This window comes from Penaeus monodon, chromosome 18 (assembly GCF_015228065.2).
Source record: "Penaeus monodon isolate SGIC_2016 chromosome 18, NSTDA_Pmon_1, whole genome shotgun sequence".
Taxonomy (NCBI): Eukaryota; Metazoa; Arthropoda; class Malacostraca; order Decapoda; family Penaeidae; genus Penaeus; species Penaeus monodon.
In genome coordinates this window covers 24,832,440-24,844,673 of record NC_051403.1, presented here as the reverse complement: position 1 = coordinate 24,844,673, position 12,234 = coordinate 24,832,440, and the positions used below count along the sequence as shown (strand labels likewise).

General features: G+C 39.2%; 1 protein-coding gene across 1 annotated transcript in view; it reads right to left on the bottom strand.

Annotated features, from left to right (window-relative positions):
• Positions 1–11,944: 11,944 nt before the first annotated feature.
• The window catches only part of LOC119584347, a 1,278-nt gene continuing 988 nt past the window's right edge, over positions 11,945–12,234 (bottom strand). Inside the window, exon 1 of the mRNA XM_037932909.1 lies at positions 11,945–12,234. This exon is cut by the window's right edge and continues 988 nt beyond it. Coding sequence (XP_037788837.1) covers positions 12,029–12,234 — 206 coding nt within the window. The 3' untranslated portion in view covers positions 11,945–12,028.

Sequence of the window (12,234 nt, the reverse complement as noted above, 5' to 3'; positions counted from 1 at the left end):
CGATAGATAGAGTTACACATAAACACACACACACACACACAGGCACACACACACACACACACACACACACACACACACACACACACACACACACACACACACACACACACACACACACACACACACACACACTCACACACACACACACACACACACACACACACACACACACACACGCGCGTGCTTAATCCCTGCCTTATTTGACACCAACACCTATAATCTGGCACATCCTCGGCACTGTGCCATTCGCTCTTGAAGGGCACTCGAACCAGGGTACTCTGATGTTCAGCCGTGTGCCCGGAAGTCAGCGTTGCGATCACGTGTATATAAGGAAGTGACATCCCCCTTCTCTCTGTCTGTTTGTCTGTCTGTCAATCTGTCTGTCTGTTTATCTATTTATCTGTCTATCTATCTGTCTATTTATCTGTCTATCGATCTGTCTGTCTGTCTACCTATTTTGCTATCTTTCTATCTGTATCTCCTTTACTTTCTGTCTTTGTGTCTGTTTGTCTGTCTCACTCTGTCTCTCTTTTCTGTTCCTCTCTCTCTCAAGAGAGACCATGATATTTTCAGGAGGCGAAAGATGTCAACATGGTGTAGGGGTAATACTGGACAAAGAAAGATCAAAGAGTGTGATGGGATTCTGGGCTATTTCGGAAAGAATCGTGTTGGTGAAATTGAAAGGGCAACCTTTTAATCTATCCATCATTCAGGTATATGCTCCAACATCAGAGCATACAGATGAAGAAATTGGGGCATTCTACGAGGATTTAGAGAAGGCAAGAAAACAGTGTAAATTACAGTTATACGGAAGCAAAATATATACTTTTTCCGTGTCTTCCCCCCTCCCCCTCCCCTCTCCTTCTACTTCCAAAGCCCCAGGCAATGTTATTTTCAAAATATCTAACCACATGCAATTTTTTCACGTCCTTGATGAAAAAATGCAGGATATTTTTAGGGATTTCCGTTTGTGCAACGGCAAGTGAGATTAATGAACAAAGTAGTTATGTTACATTTAAACAAAAATAGTATTTGTAATTCACTTTATTCCCTTTACAACTTTAAGATACAACATGCCGATAGCAGGTAGTAAAGAAGTTGAGAGAGAGAGAGAAAAAATAATTAATCTATTGAGCTACCACCCCAGGCGTGAGTAGGTTGTGGTACATTCAGTGCATTTATCTTTATATATTCATTACTTTTAATATATACGGTCACATCATTATATTACATTCAGAATGAAACAGTTATCTATTTCTGCACAACTCATACTAGACCGTCGAAGATTATGTATAACATATAAACGTTTTCTTATATTCATCAAGTTTGAATTTCATGATATAATATTTCTTTACAAAGACTGAATCGAATTAAATATAATGCTTTCATATAGTCATCCTTTAATTTAATATTAATTCAATATTTGATAATATTTTCATTATATTCGTCATTCTATGATTAATTTTGTCCGAATTCCTTATTTAGTGACTTCCCCTACGTAAATCTAATCATTTTAAGTTCTAAGTTAAAACAAGTTTATTTTTTAGTTTAGTCCTTTATTGATTCACTAAACTACAAATAAACTTTTCCCGTAGAGTTTAATCGCAAAGCTTTGACGTGACCCTCGAAAATAAATGATTCTTGAGGCTTCCCTCGTCTGCCTCACCTGTCTCCTCTTCCGCTCCCTCTTCCTCCGGATATCGACTCCAGGGGGGTGAGGGAGAGGGAGAGGGGCAAGGAGAGAGAGAGAGAGAGAGAGAGAGAGAGAGAGAGAGAGAGAGAGAGAGAGAGAGAGAGAGAGAGAGGGAGAGGGTGAAAGAGAGGGAGAAGGAGAGAGAAAGAGAGAGAGAGGACGATTGCTATCTTCTCTTATTTGTCTTCCCATATATATATATATATATATATATATATATATATATATATATATATATATATATATATATATATACTCACATACTTTTTTGTATTATATTCGCCAGATTAGATTTTAGATTGCTGACCTATTTGTTAGACAATTGTTCACTGATACGTGTATTTGTATTCGATTTGCTTACCGCTATATTGCCTATCAGTCATTTATCATTCTTTTCTTTTATGAAGTATCCATCTGTCTGTCAATCTATTCCATTAGTTACCTATAAGTCGTTTACGTTTCCATCGATATATCTGTCTATTTGTCTACATTTTCCTATCAACATATCTACAAATACGTTCTAACTCCTATTCATCTAACTCCTATTCATCTACCCCTCTGCCTATTTATTGAATATATGATCATCTCGAACATTTATTTAAAACCTTCTCTCTCGCTCTCTTTCTCTTTCTCTCTCTTTCTCTCTCTCTCTCTCTCTCTCTCTCTCTCTCTCTCTATCTATCTATCTCTTTCTCCCCCCCTCTCTCTCTATCTATCTATCTATCTATCTCTTTCTCCCCCCCCTCTCTCTCTATCTATCTATCTATCTATCTATCTATCTCTTTCTCCCCCCCCCCCTCTATCTCTCTGTCCTATGCATCTACCCACCAGCCTATCCATTCAATATCTGACCATCTCGAGCCTTAATTTAAGAGCGTTCAAACCCCACGAACTAATATGAAAGTAGACCTTGTGAGCCTCCAGCCCCGTGGGGTCGCGAAGCCCCTTCAAATAGGCAGATGGGTAGCATTTGATTACACAGCCTGATTGGCGTTATATACATACATACGCACGTACATACATGCATATATACATGCGTATATACGTTCATACGCATATACATACATACATGCATACATACACACTTGTATACATACATGCGCACTTACACAAATATGTATATACATGTGTGTTTGTGTGTGTGTGTGTGTGTGTGTGTGTGTGTGTGTGTGTGTGTGTGTTTGGATGTGATACACGCACATGGAGTATCCCAAGCATATCCATAAGACTGCTATCAATAAAGTATAATCTTATTATCGATACTCGACATATGCTTCTCAATCATTCATGTCATCCAATCGCGGTAAATTCCCTCGGTGTAGTCAAGCGAATTCGTCATCAGCGCTGCCCTTTGGTGCTGACAAACGTAAGTATATCCTTCTTGAAGAACAACATTTTCGTAAGTACATTTGCCCCCTCCAAAAAAAATCTCCATATAACAGAATCAAACTTAGAGAAACACGAAGGACTCTTGTCAAAGACTCTATAAGAGAAACGGCGATAACAAAATAGGTCTATCATCTCCCATACTCTTTGGTGAATGGGAAAGACACGATACGCATCAAAATAAGTAAGTATTAAAAAGTACTATGATAAGTATTTCAGCAAACCATCACCTCGTAGAAATTGTATAGAGAAATGGATATGTACATGAATATATATGTATATGCATGTATATGCTCAAGATGTACATATATGATTAACATACTGACAACAAATCATAACGAAATAAACTCCACACACGTAGGAAATAAAGTAATAAACGTGCACAAGACTAAAGCAAATCTAAAGAAAAAGAAAAGAAAAGGAAATTTATCAAAAACAACTTCATTTCAGTTCCTGCTTGAAGCGAAACCACAGCGGTCATCCACCTTCTGCATGGCGGTTCCCTACATAATCCTCTAAACATATCCTTCATAATCATGCACACGAGAAGCGTCAGGGACAATCAGAGCCGTGCATGGCGTGACTCGAGGAGCCGATGCGACGTTCGTTAATTGTATGGCGTCATGCACGGAATTCTTCATTCGTGGGAAGGTGTTGGAGGGTTTATGTACGGCTGTTAGCTGAGGGCTGGTTGGTAAGTGTGGTCACACTAATAAACAATACATATATAAATATATATATATATATATATATATATATATATATATATATATTTATTATTATTATTTATTTATTTATTTATTTATTTATTTACTTATTTTTAACGTAGGTTCATGTTTGAGCCGCCGTGGTCACAGCATGACACTTAATTGTAGTTTTCATGTTGTGATGCTCTTGGAGTGAGTACGTGGTAGGGTCCCCAGTTCCTTTCCACGGAGAGTGCTGGTGTTACCTTTTAGGTAATCATTCTCTCTATTTATCCGGGCTTGGGACCAGCCCAGTGGCTAAAAAGGCAATCGAGGTGAAGTTCCTTGCCCAAGGAACTTCATCGTATATAGGTTCGATTTACCTAAGATTATGTAATTCAGTGCAAGCCCAGATAAAATAGAGAGAATGATTACCTAAAAAGGTAACACTGGGGACACTGCCACGTACTCACTCCAAGAGCATCACAACATGAAAACCACAATTAAGTATCATGCTGTGACCACGGCGGCTCAAACATGAACCTACCGTTAAAAGAAAAAAAAAAAAAAAAAAAAAAAAAAAAAATATATATATATATATAATATATATATATATATATATATATATATATATATATATATATATATATGTTTATATATATTTATATATATATATATATTCATACACACACACACACACACACACACACACACACACACAATATATATATATATATATATATATATATATATATATATATATATATATATATATATATATATATATATATTAAACCATAGCAAAAGAAGTCTCAACAAGATGAGTGCTGTCTTTAAGAACAGACAGTTGAAGGTAAGTACAATGAAAATATGAAAGAAAGATTAAAATCAGTAGAAATGTGGTTCCTCAGAAGAATGCTCAGGATTTCATGGACAGAAAGAGTTACTAATGTAGAAGTTTTGAGAAGAGCAGGAGTTAAAAGAACCTTAATGAAAGTTATCAGGAAAAGACAGATGTAATTTTTAGGACACGTAATGAGATATAAAGGATTGGAAAACTTAGTGTTAACAGGAAAGATAGAAGGGAAGAGAAGCAGGGGTAGACAAAGGCAGAAGTTCATCACCAGCTTGAACAAAGATCTCAATATGGGCAGAAGTGACTTAGAACTGCCAAAGTTGTCAGCAAACAGAACAGGATGGAAAACCATGATCGCCAACGCCCTGAAAGGACAAGGCACTTGAAGAATATATATATATATATATATATATATATATATATATATATATATATATATATATATATTATATATTATATATATATATACTAACTATACCAAACAACTACTGATAAAGTTAGAAGCAATGAAAAGGCTGGCTGGTTCTTAGCCAGAAAACTAAGAATGAAATTATAAGATAACCGCATATGAACAATGATGAAATTTACAATCATGAATGATGTGAAAATGTGAAAGATTCATTATTGGAGCTGTTTTAAACTAATACATACACACGGAGAAAAAAAAGAAGAATTGCCATTGCCAAAAACCACAATTGCTCTCAATAACATCTGGAAAGACCGAAGCATTACCTTACGGACAAAGCTGAGGTTATTGAACTCATTAGTTTTCCCAATCGCATCATATGGTTCTGAGTGTTGGGTGCTGAAGTAGATAGACAAGAAAAAGATCAATAGTTTTGAAATGTGGTGTTACAGACGAGTACTGCATATTAGCTGGACAGAGAAGAAGACGAATGATGAAGTGCTGAAAAAAATAAATTGTAAAGACCGGCTGTTGGACATCTTGAACAGGAGGAAATTAAAGTTTATTGGTCATGTGATGAGAAGTAAAAGTATTGAGAAAGACTTGCTGAAAGGGATGGTGATAGGAAACAGAGGAAGCGGCAAACCGAAGACAAGACTGAGCGGCAACATCAAAGATATTTGCGGGCTGTCGATGGTACAAGTGGAAAGAAAAGCGTAAGATCGAGTTTAGTGGCGAAGGATGGTGGAGAGGTCCACGGCTGCTCAGACATGAGCATACCGTTATTGATGATGATATATAAATATATGAATGTGTATAATGAGAAGTAAAAGTTTTGAGAAAAACTTGCTGACGGGGATGATGATAGGAAACAGAGCAAGAGGCAAACCAAAGACAAGACTGAGCGACAACATCAAAGATATTTGCGGACTGACGATGGTACAAGTGGAAAGAAAAGCGCAAGATCGAGTTGAGTGGCGAAGGATGGTGGAGAGGTCCACGGCTGCTCAAACATGAGCATACCGTTATTGATGATGATACGTATATGTATATATGTATATATATTTATATATATATATATATTTTTTTTAACAGTATGATACTTAATTGTAGTTTTCATGTTGTGATGCTCTTGGAGTGAGTACGTGGTAGGGTCCCCAGTTCCTTTCCACGGAGAGTGCCGGTGTTACCTTTTTAGGTAATCATTCTCTCTATTTATCCGGGCTTGGGACCAGGACTGACTTGGGCTGGCTTGCCACTCAGTGGCTGGGTAGGCAATCGAGGTGAAGTTCCTTGCCCAAGGGAACAACGCGCCGGTCGGTGACTCGAACCCTACCTAGCCACTGGGTGGGCAAGCCAGCCCAAGTCAGTGCTGGTCCCAAGCCCGGATAAATAGAGGTAATGATTACCTAAAAGGTAACACCGGCACTCTCCGTGGAAAGGAACTGGGAACCCTACCATATACTCACTCCAATATCATCACAACATTAAAACTACAATTAAGTATGATGCTGTGATCACGGCGGCTCAAACATGAACCTACCGTTAAATAGGGCCGCGGTGGCCGAGTGGTTAGAGCATCGGACTCAAGACTGTCACAACAGCAATCTGAGTTCGAGGGTTCGAGTCACCGGCCGGCGCGTTATTCCCTTGGGCAAGGAACTTCACCTCGATTGCCTACCTAGCCACTAGGTGGTCAAGCCAGCCCAAGTCAGTGCTGGTCCCAAGCCCGGATAAAATAGAGAGAATGATTACCTAAAAGGTAACACCGGCACTCTCCGTGGAAAGGAACTGGGGACCCTACCACGTACTCACTCCAAGAGCATCACAACATGAAAACCACAATTAAGTATCATGCTGTGACCACGGCGGCTCAAACATGAGCCTATACCGTTATTGATGGTGGAGAGGTCCACGGCTGCTCAAACATGAGCATACCGTTATTGATGATGATATATATAATATATATATATATATATATATATATATATATATATATATATAATTATGAGAGGTGCTCTAGAGAATTTTGAAGGAACTGTGGATGTTGGAGGATACAAAATATCAAATCTGAGGTACGCCGATGATATAGTTTTGATTGCCAGCAGTATCACTGAACTACAACAACTACTAGATAAAGTTAGAGAAGCAAGCGAAAAGGCTGGCTTGTTTCTTAATGCCAAGAAAACTAAGATCATGAAGATTCGAAGATAACCGGCAATGAACAATGATGAACATGTTACAATCAATGGAATGATTGTGGAAAATGTGAGAGTTCACTTATCTTGGAGCTGTTTTAACTAATACATACACCGGAGATAAAAAGAAGAATTGCCATTGCCAAAAACACCACAATTGCTCTCAATAACATATGGAAAGACCGAAGCATTACCTTACGGACAAAGCTGAGGTTATTGAACTCATTAGTTTTCCCAATCGATCATATGCTTCTGAGTGTTGGGTGCTGAAGTAGATAGACAAGAAAAAGATCAATAGTTTTGAAATGTGGTGTTACAGACGAGTACTGCGTATTAGCTGGACAGAGAAGAAGACGAATGATGAAGTGCTGAAAAAAATAAATTGGAAAGACCGGCTGTTGGACATCTTGAACAGGAGGAAATTAAAGTTTATTGGTCATGTGATGAGAAGTAAAAGTATTGAGAAAAACTTGCTGACGGGGATGATGATAGGAAACAGAGCAAGAGGCAAACCAAAGACAAGACTGAGCGACTGAGGATGGTACAAGTGGAAAGAAAAGCGCAAGATCGAGTTGAGTGGCGAAGGATGGTGGAGAGGTCCACGGCTGCTCAAACATGAGCATACCGTTATTGATGATGATACGTATATGTATATATGTATATATATTTATATATATATATATATATATATATATATATATATATATATATATTTTTTTTTTTTTTTTTTTTAACAGTATGATACTTAATTGTAGTTTTCATGTTGTGATGCTCTTGTAGTGAGTACGTGGTAGGGTCCTACCTAGCCACTAGGTGGTCAAGCCAGCCCAAGTCAGTGCTGGTCCCAAGCCCGGATAAAATAGAGAGAATGATTACCTAAAAGGTAACACCGGCACTCTCCGTGGAAAGGAACTGGGGACCCTACCACGTACTCACTCCAAGAGCATCACAACATGAAAACCACAATTAAGTATCATGCTGTGACCACGGCGGCTCAAACATGAGCCTATACCGTTATTGATGGTGGAGAGGTCCACGGCTGCTCAAACATGAGCATACCGTTATTGATGATGATATATAATATATATATATATTATATATATATATATATATAATATATAATATGAGAGGTGCTCTAGAGAATTTTGAAGGAACTGTGGATGTTGGAGGATACAAATATCAATCTGAGGTACGCCGATGATATAGTTTTGATTGCAGCAGTATCACTGAACTACAACAACTACTAGATAAAGTTAGAGAAGCAAGCGAAAAGGCTGGCTTGTTTCTTATGCCAAAAACTAAGATCATGAAGATTCGAAGATAACCGGCAATGAACAATGATGAACATGTTACAATCAATGGAATGATTGTGGAAAATGTGAGAGTTCACTTATCTTGGAGCTGTTTTAACAAATACATATGATGATTCACCGGAGATAAAAAGAAGAATTACATTGCCAAAACGCCACAATTGCTCTCAATACATCTGGAAAGACCGAAGCATTACCTTACGGACAAAGCTGAGGTTATTGAACTCATTAGTTTTCCAATCGATCATATGGTTCTGAGTGTTGGGTGTTGAAGTAGATAGACAAGAAAACAATCAATAGTTTGAATTGGTGTTACAGACGAGTACTGCATATTAGCTGGACAGAGAAGAAGACGAATGATGAAGTGCTGAAAAAAATAAATTGTAAAGACCGACTGTTGGACATCTTGAACAAGAGGAAATTAAAGTTTATTGGTCATGTAATGAGAAGTAAAAGTATTGAGAAAAACTTGCTGACAGGGATGGTGATAGGAAACAGAGGAAAGAGGCAACCGAAGACAAGTACTGACGACAATATCAAAGATATTGCGGGCTGTCGATGGTACAAGTGGAAAGAAAAGCGTAAGATCGAATTTAGTGGCGAAGGATGGTGGAGAGGTCCACGGCTACTCAAGCATGAGCATACCGTTATTGATGATGATATATATATATATATATCATCATCAATAACGGTATGCTCATGTTTGAGCATATATATATATATATATATATATATATATATATATATATATATATCAAGACTGTCACGACGGCAATCTGAGTTCGAGGGTTCGAGTCACCGGCCGGCGTGTTGTTTCCCTTGGGCAAGGAACTTCACCTCGATTGCCTGCCTAGCCACTGGGTGGCCAAGCCAGCTCAAGTCAGTGCGGGTAAATAGAGATGATGACTCGATAAAAACACCGGGCGGAAGGCAATGGCAAACCACCGCTCTAAATTGCTAAGAAAAAATCATGGAAGCCCATGATCATCAAGGCCGCGGTGGCCGAATGGTTAGAGCGTCGGACTCAAGACTGTCACGACAGCAATCTGAGTTCGAGGGTTCGAGTCACCGACCGCCGCGTTGTTCCCTTGGACAAGGAACTTCACCTTGATTGCCTACCTAGCCACTGGGTGGCCAAGCCAGCCCAAGTCAAGTGCTAGTCCCAAGCTCGGATAAATAGAGAGAATGATTACCTAAAAGGTACCACCGGCACTCTCCGTGGAAAGGAACTGGGGACCCTACCACGTACTCACTCCAAGAGCATCACAACATGAAAACTACAATTAAGTGTCATGCTGTGACCACGGCAGCTCAGACATGAACCTACCGTTAAAAGAAGAAGAATACATGTATAAATAAATAGATAAAATAATTATATATATACGTATATAAATAAATAAATAAAATAAAAACTATTTATATATATATATATATATATATATATGTATATGTATATATATATATATATATATATATATATATATATATATATATATATATATATATATATATATACATATACATATATACGCTTGTATGCATGCGTGTTTGTGTGAGGTGGCCCAGACGCGTGTGTCGCCAGCGCAGCCTCGAGCACACGTGGCTTCACAACCCTATTCACAGTAGACTCAGTGACTCACCTCGCAGACGGGACAGGACTCACCTACGGGTTCTTGAAGCCCTTGAAACCTCGCTGAAGCCGGATAAATCTGCAAGACTTCGCTGAAATGGGTTGTTGAACGAAGGGAAAGGGTGGACCGGAAGTGGAGAGCTTCTTCGTCTTAGTTCAGATTTGTGATTAAATCGGTCTTTCGCAATTAAGCAGTTAGCGAGAACAGGTCGATATCGCTGTTGTTGAAAAGGGCTATGATTCACGCGTTTGGGATATTAAAAAAATAATAATAAATAAATAAATAAAAACATACATATTTTTTCCCCTGAAAAATAACATAAAAACATACTGTATGGCATTTTTTTTTTTTTTTTTTTTTTTTTTTTTTTTTTTAACGGTAGGTTCATGTCTTGAGCCGCCGTGGTCACAGCATGATACTTAATTGTAGTTTTCATGTTGTGATGCTCTTGGAGTGAGTACGTGGTAGGGTCCCCAGTTCCTTTCCACGGAGAGTGACTGTATGGCATATATATATATATATATATATATATATATATATATATATATAGATAGATAGATAGATAGATAGATAGATAGATAGATAGATAGATAGATAGATAGATAAAGATGTATATATATTTTTAACAGCCATTTATTCCCCTGCAGGACATAGGCCTCTCTCAATTTACTATTGAGAGGTTATTTGGCAGTGCCACCCTTTCTGATTGGATGCCCTTCCTAATCAACCGCGGTTCGGCGCGCTAACACCTGTGCCACGGCGGTGACTTCCCCTACGACACCTGCGCTCGACCTCTCAAGGCGATATGTCGCTTACTCGCCGTGAGATCGGACTCGAGCAAGCAGTCACAGCGCAGGCATTTTTACGACTGCCGCGACGGGGAACTGAACTCGGCCATCGCCAGTGGTTAGAGCCTTACCTGATTGGATACACTTCCTTACCTGATTGGATACACTTCCTAATCAACCGCGGTTCGGTGCAATAGCACGTATGTGGCATACGTGCTATTGGCGACTTCATCTACGATACATGCGTTTGATTTCTCAAAGCAATATGTTGTTTTATTGCCTTAAGATCAGGCTCGAGCCAATGGTCCGCATAACAGTGAAGGCATTTCATGGCCTCACTTTGCTGTCATCAATCGCGGTTCTTGTTTTTCTTCTGCGCTGCCTGCTGTCTGGCGAGCTTCTTTTGCTCAGCCTCAGCAAGTTTTGCAGCTTTCAACTCCGTCTTGCTTTGCTGGAACATGGGTGTACCATTCCTGTGCTTGCTCCTGCCAGGTTAGTGCTTTTGCTTGCCATTGTCAAGTGGCAAATTACGTAGGGAGTTGACCTCCTTTCTGCGTTCCTGCTGAGCCTTCTTAATTGCCTCCTTTTGCCTCTTCTCTTCTTCTTCCAATAATATTTTCATCAGATCGTAGAGACCCGACTTGCCAGATCGACCGACACTGATGATCTCGGTTACCGTGGATATCTTCTGTGGCAGCATCTTGTGAAGAAAAGTTTTCATGTTACCAGGTCCCCCCAGATAGATCTTGTTCACCAGGAGGTTATTGGCTTTCACGAAGGTACTCTCCATATGTCCCAGGGCGAGTTTAAGAAAAGTTTGACGATTTTCTTCGGCCAATTGCTGTCGCTTATCGGAATTTCCAAGGTCCTTTCCTTGCTTTTTCTTTTTCTTTTCACCCGTATCTTTTTGGTCGTTTGAGGCAGAGGAATCGTGGATCTTGTGTTCCACTTCGTGAATGATTTGATAACTACTGGCTGATCCTATGGCGACCACGTGTTGGTTACCGTCAATAACAACGAAGCCGTCTGGCCTTTCCTTCATTTCCTTCTCCTTTTTCTTCAAAATTTCCTGCCTCAAAGCTTCTTTCTTCTATTCTTCCTTCTTAAATTGCCTGAGAGCTTTCTGGGCGAGCGTCTTGGGATTAGGCTCTTGAGACAAAGTGAAGCCAATGAGATCTTCATTGTTAGGGTTAATGAGGTCAAGCCAGTTAGGGCTGTCGGCCCCATCAGAAGCGTGCTGTTCAGCGGCCTCCGCAGGCTGAGAAACATCAGGTTGGGAA